The 17,251-nt window shown below is 41.8% G+C and overlaps 1 protein-coding gene across 3 annotated transcripts in view; it reads left to right on the forward strand.

Moving 5' to 3' along the window:
- Positions 1-212: 212 nt before the first annotated feature.
- prkar1b (protein kinase, cAMP-dependent, regulatory, type I, beta) overlaps positions 213-17,251 on the forward strand; it is a gene marked incomplete at its 3' end in the record, with an annotated part of 74,299 nt that continues 57,260 nt past the window's right edge. The window contains 2 exon segments of one of the 3 annotated variants that reach the window (XM_036148418.1): positions 215-350; positions 4,414-4,601. In XM_036148418.1, coding sequence (XP_036004311.1) covers positions 4,428-4,601 — 174 coding nt within the window. 3 annotated transcript variants of the gene reach the window in all.

A 17,251-nucleotide genomic window follows, 5' to 3' on the forward strand; every position in this document is an offset into this window, starting at 1 on the left:
CATTGTTACTCTAACTGCCCGAGGGGTTTAGAGAATGGAGAACTCAAAAACCAATAAAATCTTAACAAAAGCCTTTTAGACCATTTATTCTTTAATGTTTCCTTCTTGTCGTGTTGCCGCGTGCCCGGCTGCCCCTGTCCTCGAGAGACTCAGCGCCGCTGCGGTCGAGAGGATGACAGATTGACGTCATGGAGACTGACGCAGAGCGAGCGGACGGGAGAGAGAGAGAGAGAGAGGTAGAGCCATAGACAGCAGCAGCAGCAGCAGCATCCCATCCAAACAGCGGTACCTCATCAATCCGCCAACCCCAGCGAGGTGTTTTCCTACTGAGCATCCTCCACAAACAAACGGTAGGGAACCCCAGCGGCAGCTCCGACTGAACCTAGCCTATAAAATAGCTGTTTATACAGAGATGGATTCGCTGGTTTGCTGTTGTGATGTACTGTAGTCGCAGTATTTCCCCTTCGTTGAGGTTTGGGGCTCACTGGAAAGGTTAGCCAGAGCTAGCAGCAGCGTTAGCTACTCTGTGAATGCGGCTGAACAGGTGCTCACCTTCCCCGCGAGCGACACTCTTTGCTGCTCATTTATCATCACCCATGGACACAGCTGCGCCATGCATTCTGAAAAAAAAAAAAAAAGACACCCTGTGGATGTCATCACCAAAGTCATGATCTAATGATGCATAATGCAATAATAGCCGCACTGTATACGTGAGATGCCTTTCAGGAAGTGAAACAAGGTGGTTATCTGTGCTCCTCTTCCTGGGTTGTTAAGAGATATCCTGCTCAGGCTTGCTCTTTGATTTGGCCTAGTTGTAGTCTGGAGGAAAACAGATCTGAGCAGTTTAAAATTATTAAACTAAATCATATTCATTTGATTAAGAAAACAAACAGGTGTTTACCATTTAATCATTTTAATCATGTCATGCAGATCTCTTTTGGAATGCTGTAAATAAAAGTTATATAATGGTGCAAAAATGTAAATCAAAACGACGATAAAATGATTGCAGATGATTTATACCCAATCAGAAACGATTTAAAAGAAAGCTGCATTGGTAAAATAAGCTGGTAAAAGTCCCTCATGCCATTCTTTTATTTTAACAGAATTTGAACTTGCATCAATTGTTGCCATTTTTAGGGTAAAGTAACTCTGAAACGTACTGTTGCTAAACCAATATATCATGTTTGTCATAATAGCGGATTTTGCATTTCTTAAAATCATTTTGATTGTTGGTGCATGGAAAACGAAAATATAAAAAGCCGATATTAGCTGGTTCTATGCTGAGCTAGTCACCCTGCAGCCAGCTGCTTAAGAGACACCAGCAGCTTCCCAATTATAGTTTTAAATTAGGGTTTTCCTAATAAGATTGATGGATGGGTTTCCTTTAGTAACAATGCCATGTATTTACATGTTTCCACAAATATTTCCAAACAACCCAATTTATATTTCTTGGAAGCAGCATTTCATCCAACTGACTTACAGTGCACAGTAGCGGAGAAATAATAATAAAAAAAGAATAAAATAAAACCCTGTTCACTCGTCGCTTTCTCTGGCATCTTATTAAAAGGACCTTAAACTAAAGGAAGGCTACGGCAGAAACTAGAAGCTATAGCATTTTTTTAACTGTTTATTCAGGTAACCTGCAAACGCTATGACTGTGTAGGGACTCCTTTTTTTTATCTTTTTCATACCACCGTGCTCTAAATATTTTTAGTTGAGCTATACATCTGGATTAGAGACATCCATGCTGCTGTAATGTTTGGACAGTAGTCTGACATTATCTTGCTGAAACAACCTAAATCCCCAAAGCCATCATGTGCTGAAGGATACAGGGGTGTATGCTTCTATAAAATCTACAAATACTTTTTTTGTGTCAGTGTTACCCTAGGGCTTACCTAGGGCTGGGCGATATGGCTTAAAAATAAAATCTCCGATTTTATCATACCAAATCCGATTAATCGATTTTTTCCCCCCCTCCTTTTCGTTTCACAAAAAGAAATCAAAGAAAAATATTTTAAAAACTTCCTTTTATGTCCAATACTTTGTCTGGGAGTTGACCCGAATGCAAAGTGCAATTAAAACACAAGCTGTGAAACACGCTTGTGAAACAAGATGGCGGCCCTGCCGTTGTAAACAACGTGAATGTGACAAAATGTTGCTGCTAGTGGTATTACACAGTGAGCTAAGAACAGGCTTCACTTCACGCGTCTAGCTTCAAACTAACTTAAAAAAAAGTAAATGAGTAAATTAAAGTGCCTTATGGTGAAAAAAAGTTTCCTCTTTACAATATTTTCAGTTTTTGACAGTATGTTTTCCAAAACATATATTCAGCATTGCATGCTATTCTCTTCATGGAAGCCCAATAAGTGCATTGGCCAAATAAAACCCAGATTTTCCGAAAATAAAATCTTAAAAAATTCAAAATTTGTATTAATCGATTAAATCCATTTATCACCGAGCCCTAGGCTTGCTGTCTGATTTCCACAATGTTACCAGGCCAACATGTGAACGTGGGGGCCATGTGCATTTTGCACTGTCTGAATGTACTGAGTAGGACTAGACTCATAAAGGCCTTCTTTTAATGGGACTCACTTGGGTTGGCTAATTGGCAAAACCAATTAGCTGTTGTACGTATATCCTTACAGTTTCAGAATAGGTGTTCAGTTCAAATTGTACAACCCATCTAAGACTCATATAGGGGTCTGTCTAGTAGCAATTTGCGAAGGTTAGCCAGACCTGTCTGATTAAATTGTTGCAATTATGTAATCTGCACACCATCCCATCTGAAGCCTTTCCTAGTCAAAATTTGACCGTTGTAGCAATATTAAGTTATGCAAAATAACATTAAGGTTCATTAACCGATAAGTCTCACTATCAACCAGCGTCATAATCTATTAAATCTGTTTGAAAGATGAGGGGTATACCTTTCTCTTGAGCAATCTCTATTAAATACTAAGGAATAGAATATTTCAGTTTGTATCCCATATTACATTTCTACTAAAAATATAATTATTTCTGAAAGCTAATAACCAAAATCAAGAATCATTTTCATTGAAACAAAACAAATACAACTAAGTAGCAACGGTAACCTATTAATTAATCTGTAAACAACTCCTATTAGAAAGATGTTCTTTATGACCCGGGAATAAGTATTCAAAATATTATCTACTCTCATTAAAATCTAAAAATGACCTGTAGCTCATACCTTTCTCTCTGGCGCCTAAAGAAAGAAGGTTTTATTGGCTAAGCTGAGTTAAATTACCTAGTTTACCCAGCACCAGCCTTGACCTGTCAGCTTTCAGCACCAGAATGCCACAACAGGAACAGGAAAATGTGCATTAGCTGGCTTGAATTCGGGTTGGCTCATCACTCACGGTCCCTACAGGTGTTTGGCTCGGCACGACTTCTGCTCAAGTCAAAAGTGGCCATAAGGCTGGCAAGATGGTCAATTTGGTCCCAGCTTTTAGGCAGGCTGGGTGGTTCCTCACTTTGGTTATAGAACCATATTGAATACAAAAGGAACCACAATCAAAGAAGGTTACCAAGTGACACTGAGCACATGTCCGATGTTTTCCATCCATCCATTACCTATACCCACCTATCCATGGAGGGTCACAGGGGGGCTGATGCCTGTCTCCAGGAATCACTGGTACGCCTGTGGACAGGTCACCAGACATCACAGGGCAAAACGGACACACACCTAAGGGCAGCTTAGACAGACCAAATAAACCTAATTGTCATATTTTTGGAGTACCTGGAGAGAACCTATTGCATGCACAGAGAGAACACGCAAACACCACGCAGAAAGGGATTTGAACCCAGAACCTTCTTGCTGCAAGGCAGCGGTGCCACCACTGTGCAGCTCGTCCAATGTGTTTTGCAACTGGAGTTCTTTACCAAAAAATGACAAATAATACAGCAATAATTCTAAAGGCATAACTCTAGGGTTCAGTCGGACTAGGACTCATCAGCCAATCAGAGGTGGACTTTTAATTAGTAGAGAGATAAATGACTTCAGTGAGCCAATAAAAAAGGATTCTGTTGTTTTCTTCTAAAGACACCGTTTTTTTTTTTAGGCTAGGTTGTAATCTGGGCTAATCAGTCAGAATTAAGATTTCACAGTCTTTACTAACTATATGATTTAAATCTACGAATGATCACGATCCTGACTCTTCATGTAAAAGACGTGGCCGTAGGAAAGCTGCTCATATCATTGGCATCTTCATTCCTTCAATTCTGTCCTTTGTTCTTGTGGTTTTGTGCCTCATGAGGTCCCCGTTTTTTTTTTTTTTTTTTTGCCCCTCCCCTTCAGTATTTCTGTTTTCCTCGACCCCACTCTCCTCTCTCCTCTCTCTGTTCTACTTTCCCTCCCCTCCTCTCATGGTCCACCCTGTTTTTATCCCACTGTCACAGAGATTAAAGATAAGATGGCCAGCTCCTCCTCGGCTCTGGAAGAAGACGAGAGTTTGAAGGGGTGTGAGATCTTTGTGCAGAAGCACAACATCCAGCAGATCCTCAAAGAGTGCATCGTAAACCTCTGCATTGCTAAGCCTGAGCGTCCTATGAAGTTCCTGCGGGAGCATTTTGAAAAGCTGGAGAAGGTTGGTGAAATTTTAAGAAAACAACAACAACACATTTGCAGTTTGTGGCTTTTATTTGTCGCGGGTTGGATTTTAAAAAGGTGATGAGAGCGGTTTTCTCTACTGTGCATACCTGTGCCAAGTAACGTGCGTTATGAATAAAGATAATCGATAAATTATCACCTGCAGATTTTGTTTGTTGTGTTGCTCTGTTGCAGCAGAAGTTCTCCGGTGCCTTGTCAGGACATCTTTCAGTCTCACAGGAGAGACGATAGGAGAGACGTTAGAGAAAAACCCAAAACACTACATAGAAAGACATTTCATAAAAGAGCTTTTATTTCCCTTGCCACAATAGTAGAGCCCATTAGAGGATGCGAGACAGGGTCCCATAAAAGGCCAGTGTCCTGCTCACAGAAGTTAAACAACAGACTTTTTGTATCTCGCTTTCTGTAAGCCCCTCTATGTCCGAGCGGAGAAACGAGGGAGATGACACATTAATGGGAAGCTAACGGATTACTTGGAGGAGAGAGCTTTTTGGATGCAGCTGAAATCAACGTGGGTTAAAGAGAGGGCTAGCCGTGTGGCACGTTTGCAGTGGCTGATGGGTAATGTGTTTTCTCAGTGAATGCACCACATCAGCCCCTCAGCACTCCTTAATTTGGACGTTGTTACAGAATCAAAAAAGGCTCCCAGTTTGCTCTGTTAAAAACAGACCAGATGTTAGAAAATGAAGTAGCAAGCAGCACAAAGGCCGTCGCCCCTTCATGCTCGGCATGAGGGATTGCCGTAAAGTCCATCCGACGCAATCAGCTGTCCACTGTTGCTGCTACATGCCGGTTCAGGGGGAGGGATTGCTGCAGAGTCAGACTTGTTGCCATTTCCTGGGTTTCCTTAAACAAAAAGCAGTGTTTCCCGCAGGAATTTGCTTATGCGAGGCGGACCGACTCGCCGAACGGGGGGGGGGGGGGGGGGGGGGGGGGGGGGGGGGTTGGACGACACGTTTTCCGCGGACCGACTCGCGGAGCGGGGGTATCCATCTGTTTTTTCCATGCCATTCACGCACGCGCGAAAGCGCGTGTTAACGTCACTTTTTTTTTTTTTTTATTTTAATTTTTTTTTTTGGAATGTTGGCGTGGCGGTAGCGTGAGTTTGGCGTGGCGGCCGCCACGCCAAGATAGCGCTGCGGGAAACCCTGAAAAGCATTTTACCAGTTGGCATTATGATGCACTAAACGTCTGCATTGAGAGGAGATTTGTTGTGAATCGGCTTGTTATAAGTAAAGTGAATGAAACTGAGGAGGATCCTTCTGAAAAGGAAACTATTCACTCAGACTGCCATTTCAGCTAAACCGGGAGGGGGAAAGAAGCAAATCACAGGGAACTGGAGGCATAGCAGCAAGGTTGCTTTTTTTTTTTTTACTATTTTTTTTTTTTTTTTTTACTTTTAGATTCAGATTCTTTTCTGAAACATGCTGGTTTAGGAAATCTCCAATTTAATGTGAGGATCTGCATTCTTCAGGGAATCCTCATCTAGTCTAATCCAAACTGTGCTAATTGTGCTAATATCTAACATAAGTGACACAAAATAAGAGTTGTGGGCTCTCTAATAATCTTATCTGTGTTTTAAAATAATAGTGAAACCCTGTTTTACTTCATTGCTGTGTAGGGTTGCCTCTCATCCTAATTGAAGTAAAAATATGGTCGATCAATATAAAAAAGCTTCCTATGTGGCTTTTTTTTTTTTTTTTAGGTAGAATTAACATTTTCAATCATCTGACAGGAAGTCAGACCTTGTTTCCCCCCTCTGAGACATTAGATTATTTAGTTTGAATATATGTTGTGGAGAAGAAAAGTACATCTTAAGATGCAAATCTCTACATTTTGAGCTATTTTTGTTTCCATTGGATTTGTAATGCACTGTATATTTATACAAGTCCCAAAGTGCTATTCAAGGCCCTGTCTTGATATTTCTGTAGCACAACCTGGAGGATTGTAAAGAGTAAACTGTAACTATGATCCTTTGTTTTTAAATCGTTGTTTTCTCTTCGCAGAGGAAGTTTACTGTTAACACAACTCGATTTTGTTTTCATCCAGAAAGTAGAATTTGAAATTAGCAATTTTTTTTTAGAAAGTTCCTTCCCTTTTTATTTCTTTCACAACATTCAGCTTTGATCATGCAGAGAACATCCAGTCAGCTTTTGTCGTGTGTATTTGAACAATAGGCTGTACTCTCACCCTGCTGCTACAAATGGATCGTCAAGGTGCATGAGCTGTAGCTGCAGGACGTTGTGTTCAGTCCAGGAAAGAAATCTCCAACAAGAGAAGTAAATGTGAGGAAGGATCAGATGCAGAAGGATGAAAGTTCTCCACTGCGTTATCTGCAGAGGGGGCCGGGGTGGTGGTCCTCATCCTTGCTGCAGGGATCTGTGTGCGTGCGTGGTGTCACGCGGGAGTAATCCGATTTTTAGCAACGATTTTATGTTCGTTAATCATCTCTTTGTTGTTCACCACTTGCCGAAATTCTCTCTATATGTCTTTGTGAGGTGAGCGATTTTACCCGAAAAGGCTACTGCAAACCTCTTCTTGTTGTGTTTCCGCGTCCTGCAGCTTGGCATTGAAAATGCTTTCAGGACGAATGATTATCGTCCAAATGAGTACGGCGGTGTAAACAGCCGCTTGTGCTGCTGCTGTTTGGGACTGCGATGCTGCATCGACAGAGAGGCAGCTTGAATACTAATGATTGTGGTGGAAATCAGCACATAAAGTCATTCGGTTGGATTTATGCTCCGCCACTATCTGTAACTATCTCAATAACATATGATAACCAAAGTAGGTGGTTCCTGTATAAAACAGGCTGTTTTATTGTTGAAAATTGTGATTTACCCCCATTTTCTAATTCTTGTCTTTGTTTTCCATCCTCACGATACTTGCATCAATCTTTTCTTTAGCTTCGGCATATCAGTCATGATAATAGACTCCTTCGAAATAGACAAATATATTATTGGAGAGCAGAGTTTGAATGCATGGCACTTGATGTGTGGTAGCCTGTCAGATATGGCAATTTAGTATCCCTTTGCGAAATTTATATTCTGCAGATTGGTTAATGCGATGATAAATGCGGCTGGACAAATTTAGTGGCACTAATATTTAACGGAAACCCTTCAGGCTTTAGGGAAATATGGAGCGTACATGAATTAATCAATGTGCCCACACCTTTTGAAAGATCTTAGTGAGAGAATATAGATGACGGGTGACATTTACAGTTTCAATGAGACGTTGACGTGCACTTATCATCGGCTCATTAGTGATAATTCGGATTGTGCATTTGAGAGATTGCTCAACGCTAGGAAATAAACCACTTCAAATAAACTCTACCTACTCTAACAAGAAGAATGATCCAATATCCTGCCAGAATTATACCAAAAGCTTGTCAATGGCTACAAAAAGCATAAATCTGGGGTGCAAGTGGCGATCCGGCATTTAAATAAAACTTTTACTTACCTACTTTCCTATGTTCTAGGAATGTGCAATTAATCAAAGTTGTCAGTCCATTTGGATTTTGGCTTTGACCACAAATACAAAGTAATCGTTTAAAAAAAAGATTCCCTCTTACATTATCACTTGGCTTCTGCTCTGGTTTGCAGGTATGCTCTTTTTTTAATGATGTGCCCTCGGACCTTGTTTTTTGGCTGAAACGCTGTTGCTAACTTAGGCTACGTTCACACTGCAGCCTGAAGTGACTCAATTCCGATTTTTTTGCCCATATGCGACCTGGATCTGATCTTTTTATGACAGTCTGAACAACACAGATCGTATTTTTTTAAATGCGACCCAGGCCACTTGGATATGTGGTCCTGAATCCGATACGTATCTAATCTTTTCAAATGCAACATGTGTCTGTACGGCCGCGTCGCATTTATCCGACCTGTACGTCACGATACTCGACAAACGTCACTATTCTGCGTCCTGCTATGCAGAAGCGGGAAGAAAGACGACACCCATAGCGGACAACAATGAGGAGAGCATTCAGTGGAGAGAAAGCTCTGGTTAGAAACTAAATTAATGACCGCAAAATGCACGGCAGCATTATAATCCATGTTTACTTCCGCAAACACTGAGGACGCTTGCTACATGTGACGTCATCGCGTCCTTGAGTGCGCATGCGGGACACTTAGGTTGAATGAATTCAGTTCACACACAATACAAGATCACATACAAGTCGCATATATTTGGAAATGTGAACGACCACGCAAAAAAATCGGAATTGAGCATCAAGACCTGCAGTGTGAACGTAGCCTTAGAGACTATGCTGCTATATTTAGTGACTTTTAGTCCTCTGAAAACCAACAACAATTCTAGCAACTTTTTCTTCCCGGACCATTTTGGGGAATCCCAAATGCCTGTATTGTTCGTACATCTCTCAACTATCAGTGGGTGCTGCCGTGAAGCCATGGTAACTTGTTGGCCATATTTCCACTTCAATAATTGATGTGTGGTGTAGCTTGAATTCGTTGATGTGCAAAAGCGGTGGGAATGAAAACTGCACACCTCTAGCTTTGTATCGTCAGCAGAAACTCGACCAACAGAGGCGGTTAACCTGTCCAAATCTGGGCTAATATGACCAGGTCAGTCACTTGTGGGGCTGAAACAGGCCATGTTTCCCTTTGTGTTGTCCCAGTTATTTAAGAGGCTAACAGCTTTTTTCTTTCCTGCAGCTCCGGGTAATTTCAGGGGCTAAATTGGACTCGCCTATATAACTCATGTCCAGCATTTTTTCCTCACGATCATAATCTTTATGATTCATCCTTTTGTATAATTGGGGCTCTTTCTGGAAATAATTGATTGTTCAAGTTTTGGAAGAAATCGGGATGTTGGATTTTGTTTGATTTTGTTTGATTTTTAGTTTAGGAAGATTTTTCTCTCAGCTAAAAAAAAAACGATAATAAAACCCAATTTTTTTGGAGAATCTTTTTCACTTTTCCCCCTCACGATTGTTTTTCTTCCCTCTCTCAGGGCCGTCCTCGGCAGCACTCCTCGCCCACCGCAGGCGGTAACCTAGGCAACAGGAGCGGATAGATAGACTGTAGATCCGTCCTGTATTCACAAAGTTTATTCCCTAATCTGGTCAGGGTTCTCTGTGTGCGAATTAGATTGCCTGGGCGTAATCTTTCTGTCCTTTTGTCAAACCCAGCCTCATTTTCCTCATGAAAAGGATCCATTTCATACAGAGCACACGGTCTTATCTGTTGTGCTCTCTCCATTGTCCACTCTCCGAAACCTGCTGCTCCGTGCATTTATAAACGGTATACATATGTATGTGTGATACTTTTTTTCTCTCTTTTCTTGTTTTTCCTTCTGCCTCTGTCTTGATTGCAATCATCATTGTAAACAGTTTGTTTTTAACCCAGCATTCGTACAGTAACACGTCTACAGTCTGACAGAGCGAATGACAGGCGCCTCTCCTCCTTTCTTCCTGCCCATTTATGCATTGTAATGACGCCTTTTATGTGTACAATAGAGGGGTGCTCCGCTCACCCCATCTCCATCAGCTCAGTGTTCAATGAGCGTCTCTGAGTGCAGAGAAGCGAGATCCCAATTATCAGTTCAGCCCTGAAGAGACAAAATAATATTTTCGTCATAACTGAGTTCTTATCTGACAAGATTCCTTTTTTTTTTTTTTTTTAAAGAGACACATAAGTGATTGCATGTGTTGCATTTGTGGATCGGTGATTGCACTCGCAGTCTGCTTTGAATGGTTAAATATATATTGCGCGGCGGTCGTTTTAACAGCTTGCATCTGCTGAAACTATGAGGGTGTTTGTGAACGTGTCGCTCGTTACTGAAATTGAGCAGCTCGCATTACAGATGTTGTCTGACATTAGGCATCTGCAGGCTCGACGGTGATCTCTGGGATCTCCGTGGTGTTGTTGGGGGTGGTTTGTTAAAAAAAAACCCACCTAAAAATAGAAATTCAGATCATTACGAAGATTTGTTACGTGGAACATTGACTTTCTCTAAAAAGATGAGTCTAGGTTTTTGAGGACTATGTATCCACTACAGAGCCAACCAAATTTATCGCCACTCATGGTAAGCAATTTGTAAACATGCTTTAAATTGAGACGGATCCAACCTTTAATTTGAGTCTATTCAGTCGGTTGGAAAAATGTCACAATGAGAAATAATCATGTTTAACAGTGCTACCAATGGCACAATTATGGGTAATCGTAAAAAAAAAACCAAAAAAAAAAAACTTAAAAATAAACACATTAATAACTGTTAGTAACTTGCATCTTGGATTCACTAAGTCTTTATAATTCCTGTTTGACTCGCTGAGTAATTGTTTGTAAAGCGTACCATATAAAATAGTTTTCTCTCCAACCATCACAAATGTGTATATGTGGAGTTTGCGTAGCTGGAATTGTCTATTTTAAATAAATTTGGACAAGTCGAGTCTTCATTGGGTCCTTCTGGAGGATCGTGTTCCAAATCATGTCAGCAAATCAATACAGAAATGCTCCACAAGACACAGGTTCAACCTTATTCTGTGGCCAACTGAGCCCCCAGATCTAAGGCCTAGAGAAAAGAGGAGAGGCAAGCTGAAGAAAATAGAGCATAATTAGGACCCAGGACTCTTTTATGCTCCCGACCAAGATTGTGCAAAGAAGTGATTTTCCGATTTTCCAGTGGGAAATAATGCAATTGTTTTTCCTTAACAGATTCAATTTAAAACTTTTTACTTATGCTCACTTGGGTCACCAATAAATGTGGCCTGAACTGTGAATAGTCTGTACATCCTGAGCTTCACAGGAAGCAGGTGTCGAGATGCTAAAACAGGAAAAATGTGATCCCTCTCGGTAGTGCCTCTTTAAGTTGCAACTAATTAATTTAGAGCTTTACTCAAATTACAGAAAATGTCTAATCTCTTTCTGTCATTCTTGGTTTAGGATAAAGTGAGTTTCATTTTTGCTGTCATAGGAAAGACGTACTGTATAAATCAGCGAAAACAGAAGGGATAAAGACGAGTCTTGAAATGTTGAATAGAGCGAAATGGAAACATGGCTGTTGAGGATTAAAGATATATATATATATATATATATATATATATATATATATATATATATATATATATATATATATATATATATATATATATATATATATATATATATTGCTGGGAGTGAAGCACGAGACAAACCTATGATGTCCCCGTGATCATTAGGAACACACAAGACTTTCTCTTAAGTCATGACAAGAAAGGGAAGAAAGCACATGAAAAATGACTTGAAAGAAAAACAAAAAAAGTCCATATTTCCTTCTATATGTCACTATGAAACATCAATTGTAGTCATTTAAAGGTATACTATGCATCCGGGGTTGATTTTCCAGCGAGGCTCCCCCCAGAGGGCGAAAGTAAAAGTGCACTGTCGTAAAGATGATCAGCTGTTCCGGTTTCTCCGTAAAGCCAGGCGCGGTTGTTTTGAGCTTAGCAGACAGGCGAACGCAACGAAAAGTCGAAAAAACGGCAGTACAAACAATGACTAACACAGTGAAAGTACGAACATGCACAGAGAGAGAGAGAAACCATTCCAATGTTACTTACAAGCCTTCTTTTTCTTTTAGCTCTCGCCATTCGGAAAAAGCTTGCCCGATGTTCACCCGTGTATGACTCCTCTCTCTCTCCAGAGCCCTTTTCCTCTTTCTTGCATGCTCAGACATGGGCTTTTGCTGTTTTCTCGCTGGTTCCGCCATGATAACTGCACAAATATTGCCACTGCGCTAGCAACGAGCATGCCTTTCACTGGGGGCGTGTAGCAGTTCTCGCCGTAAAGCAAGACTGACTCTCGCGGTCTTGCACGAGATTCTGAGCCTGTGAGTGCGGGCCGAGGGCTCCTGCAATGCGGTACCGCGCGCGAGCTATTTTTAGAAACACAACGTCACAATGACGTCACATCACGTGGTACGCAGTGGGGCAAACTCCGGAAACCCGCCGCTGCTTTGCTTTAAAAGAGACATGCGTTAGCCTAGGTTTTACTCGGTAAACGACTGCTTTTTCCAAATCTAAGACCATGGTTTTTAAACATTGTTGCTATGGAACGTGCAACAGCGACTCGAGTTACGCTGATCGGCCGCATATGAAGGATGTTTTCTTCAAGACTGCCAAGGAGAAATGTGTGCGCTGGGACCGGGGCGGTCGGCCTACACAACAGTTCAACCCGGAAAAAGTTACCAAATTCAAGTACATATGTAGCAAGCATTTTGTCGGAGGAAAGGGCCCAACCGAAGAACATCCTGACCCAATTCCAGCGACATCAAGTCAAGGTAAGAGTATTTTGGTGGCCGACATGTTAATAAAGTAGCGCCTGCTACCATGATCGCATATAGGCTATCATGGTAGCAGGCGCTAACATGATAGCCTGCTACCAGGATAGCTTACTCAAAAACATTTCAAATGAGACAAACATTAAACATATACCCATTCCTGGACGGTGATTGCAAACAACAACAAAAAAAAACGGCCGACGCTGCCATGATCGCCGCGCAGGAAAAAAAAACAAAGCTTACCGTTCATCAACTCGGCCAGTTTTCCAGTCTTTTTAAGCCCTCGAACCTCAAGCCATCGTTTGAGCTGAAGGTTGGTGTGTTCTTCGACAGTTCGGCCAGTAATCCGTGCGCCTGGGACATCGTCTTGGGAAAGTTTAACGGCTGTAAAGTCGGTCAGATCGCTGGGTCTGTTGCGCTTGTAATAGCTGGGTTATCCGTGCTTTCTCTCCTGTATGCCCTACCTAAGCGGCAAAAGGGGCGTTGCTCTTGAGACGGTGACGTCACGTGCGCGGTACCGCATTGCAAGTGCGGTATTTCCCCCACAGACCACCAGGGCGGCCGAGAAAACCTTTGTTCGACCTGAAATGACTCATTTAATCATCCAAAACGGTATGGAACACATTAATTAACTGAAAAATGTTGCATAGTATGCCTTTAATTGATATGTAAGGATGATTTCCACCTATGAATTCAAGATACACCAAAATGACCAAAGGCAACAGAAGTGGTATAATTATAATTTTTGCCATGTGAACTGGAGAGAAGGGAGCATAGGAGTAAAGCCACTTGTTGCAATTGTTCTGGATGATGCGTCGCTAGCCTTGCTGCATTAAGACGTCTTAAGATTGTAATAGATAGATTTCCACCTGTGTCAGTCAGACAGCTGCTGACTTCGCCGGCGCTTTAGGTTGAGAAGATGCTTTGTGTTGCAGGCATTCTGCCCTCACCGCTATCCATCGTAGCAAATCAGCCGGTCCCTTTAAAGGAAGCTGATTGCCGAGCCGCCAGTAGAGTACATCTCCCCTGGGATATAATTTTGTTGCTGTCTTTTAATTTATATTTGTACTTTTTTGCATTAAATGTCATGCACCTTAATCGCATTTTCTTTTGCCAAGGAACAGCAACGAACCTTTATTTAATTTGGTTTCATTTGATATATCAAAACTAACTCTTATATCCCTGTAGAGGGGGAAATTTTTTTTTTTTTTTTTTTACAGATTAGAAATTGAAAGTGTGGCATTTGTGCTGATAAAAAGCATCCCCACAACATGACGCTGCCACCATCATCTTTCTCAGCGAGGATGGTGCGTCCAGGGCGATGTGCAGCATTTGCTTGTAGATCAGAAAGTTCAGTTCTGGCTCTCATCTCTTTGCTACGTCTTCTCCCCCGAGAAGATGGATGCAGGGTTCCTTGATCCCCATGATTCAATTCAATTCAATTCAATTTTATTTATATAGCGCCAATTCATGAAACATGTCATATCAACTTTACAAAGTTAAGTTCAATCATATTATACAGATTGGTCAAAAATGTCCTATATAAGGAAACCAGTTGATTGCATCAAAGTCCCAGCAAGCAGCATTCACTCCTGGGGAAGCGTAGAGCCACAGGGAGAGTCGTCTGCATTGTCCATGGCTTTGCTGCAATCCCTCATACTGAGCAAGCATGAAGCGACAGTAGAAAGAAAAACTCCCCATTAACGGGAAGGAAAACCTCCAGCAGAACCGGGCTCAGTATGAACGGTCATCTGCCTCGACCGACTGGGGATTACAGAAGACAGAGCAGAGACACAACAAGAGAGACAAAAAAGCACAGAAGCACACATTGATCCAGTAATCTGTTCTACATTAGATGGTAATAGCGGGTGAGCCGTCTTCTCTGGATGATGCCACAGTTAACAGAACGCCAGACCAGGTGTACCTACTATGAAGATAAAAGAGAGAGAACAGAAAGTTAAAGCAGTAATGACAACACGTAATGCATAATTGAAGAACCGTAGAAATCAGTAGAGTGAGAAAATTAGATCCTGATGTCCTTCAGTAGCCTAAGCCTATAGCAGCATAACTATAGAGGTAGATCAGGGTAACATGAGCCACTCTAGTTATAAGCTTTGTCAAAAAGGAAAGTTTTAACATTAGTCTTAAAAGTAGACAGGGTGTCTGCCTCACGGACCAAAACTGGGAGTTGGTTCCACAGGAGAGGAGCCTGATAGCTAAAGGATCTGCCTCCCATTCTACTTTTAGAGACTCTAGGAACCACCAGCAGACCTGCGGTCTGAGAGCGAAGTGCTCTGTTAGGAACATAAGAGGTAATCAGAGCTCTGATATATGATGGAGCTTGATTATTAAGGGCTTTATACGTTAGAAGAAGAATTTTAAATTCTATTCTTGATTTAACAGGAAGTCAATGAAGGGAGGCTAAAATTGGAGAAATATGATCCCTCTTGTTGATTTTCATCAGAACTCTTGCTGCAGCATTTTGGATGATGCTGTTGTTCGTTAGCCAATGTTCACTAAAAACAAACCTCTGAGGTTTCCGCTGAACGGCTGGATTTATACTCAAATCAAATTATGCACAGGTTGACTCTCTTTACTAATGAGACGTGCGTTTGTAGAAAACAGCTAAATGGTTGCACTGGATTTTATTTTGGGGTATGAGAAAAGTGGCTAAAATACAAATACACTCTATATATCAGGGATTTTACCTGTTAACGAAATACAAAACGACATATTGTTTTCCTTCCACTTCAATATTGTGCCTCACTTTTGGTTTATCACATGAAATCCCAGTAAAACACGTTGAAGTCTGGGGCTTGTGATGTGAAAAAAAATGTCGGGAAGGAATACATTTACAGATGTCCCAGAGTTTTTAGGTCAGGCTAAGCTCACAAGCAATAATATAAGGTCTTTCAAACTTGCAGCACTAGGTGGAAATAATGTATCCATGAGGACCACTGCACTTTGAACAGAGCAGTTTGTCAAATTACCCCTGGTTGCTCACAGTGACCCGAAGCCAAACCCCCTCATCCATGGCTCACCCGAGGGTCCCTATGTACATAGGACCCCTTGGCTCTTGTCTCCATGGTGGTCCTTTTTTTTGTGTCTTTTCTCATCTGTCCATTGCCTCCTGTCATTTTTTCTTCCATTAGTCTTTGCTTTGCGTGAGAGAAAAAAGGAAGAGCAGACAATGTTCAAAACAAGCGCTATTCACAATCATTGTGTTTATTTTTTCCTTCAAAAAGTCAAAACGTGTTGTGGATTAATCAGCATATCGTCTTCTCAGTTGACTTGATAGATCTGTGGACTGTAAGAAAATCAGCCCCCTTTGAGCAAGTTGCTTTGTTTTTTTCCTCCCCCAGCTAGCCCAGCCACTTAAGTTTTGACAGCACCGTGCTAATATAAGTAGTTTGAAAAAACAGTCTTTTGAGATTTAAGAAACATAGATTGTGCAGGGAGACAAGCCTGGATGCGTGCCGAAGCCCCCGAACAGAGCGAGCATCATCAGCGCCGTCAGAGCCGACGCGGCAGCGAAAAATTTCGGCCCATTGTGGTGCTGTAATGGCGTGGAACGGAGTGATGAGTAGACTGTGAACTCCGCCGGTGGATCAGCCTCTTGCATGCTTCATTACCTGCTTGTGATTTTGTGTGTGTGTGTGTGTGCGCGCGCTGTGCCGCGTTGCTTTTGGTTCACTCGCATACTTTCGACCCCAGCAGTGCAGAGTGAAACTGTGGATGACGCCGGAGGAGGTAAACTCGAGGTAACCACTTATGGTTGTGTGCGTTTTTTTTTTTTTTTTTTCCTTTTTCCCATAAGTATTTGTGGCCTGAGCTAACGAATCTATTTCGATGAGCTGACTGCTTTTGTCTTTGTGCATGTAGGGCTCTCAGGCTGATTGTTAATTGTTTGTCGCCGCTTTTTAAGCGAGTCCTAACTTTTGTTTGCATCTGCCGGGTGCAAATGGATTCAGGGAACAAAGGGAGCCGAATATATTAATTTTAATAAGCACCATCATTATCCGCGAATTATTTTAAAGTGGAAGTGATGATGGTTTTAACAAGAGTGACTTTTTAGAAGCCACAGCGTACGGGATTGGATTTTGTGTTTGCACTCTAGTGCAGCTAATCAGAAGCCCACTTATAAGAGAGCTTTTCTTTGATTATTTAGCTCTGCTAATGTTTGCGTCCTCTGTCTCCCATCGTCTCTCCTAGCCCCGTCCTCTCTTGTCTGGCACGCAGCTGCAGATGATGACGCAGGAAAAGCAGAGTACAGGCGAAGGGAGAGAGCCTAATGTAGGGCAATGGCGCGGTTTCCTTTGGCTGAAAACAAAGCAGAACCAAAGGCATGGCATT

This window comes from Fundulus heteroclitus, chromosome 16 (assembly GCF_011125445.2).
Source record: "Fundulus heteroclitus isolate FHET01 chromosome 16, MU-UCD_Fhet_4.1, whole genome shotgun sequence".
Taxonomy (NCBI): Eukaryota; Metazoa; Chordata; class Actinopteri; order Cyprinodontiformes; family Fundulidae; genus Fundulus; species Fundulus heteroclitus.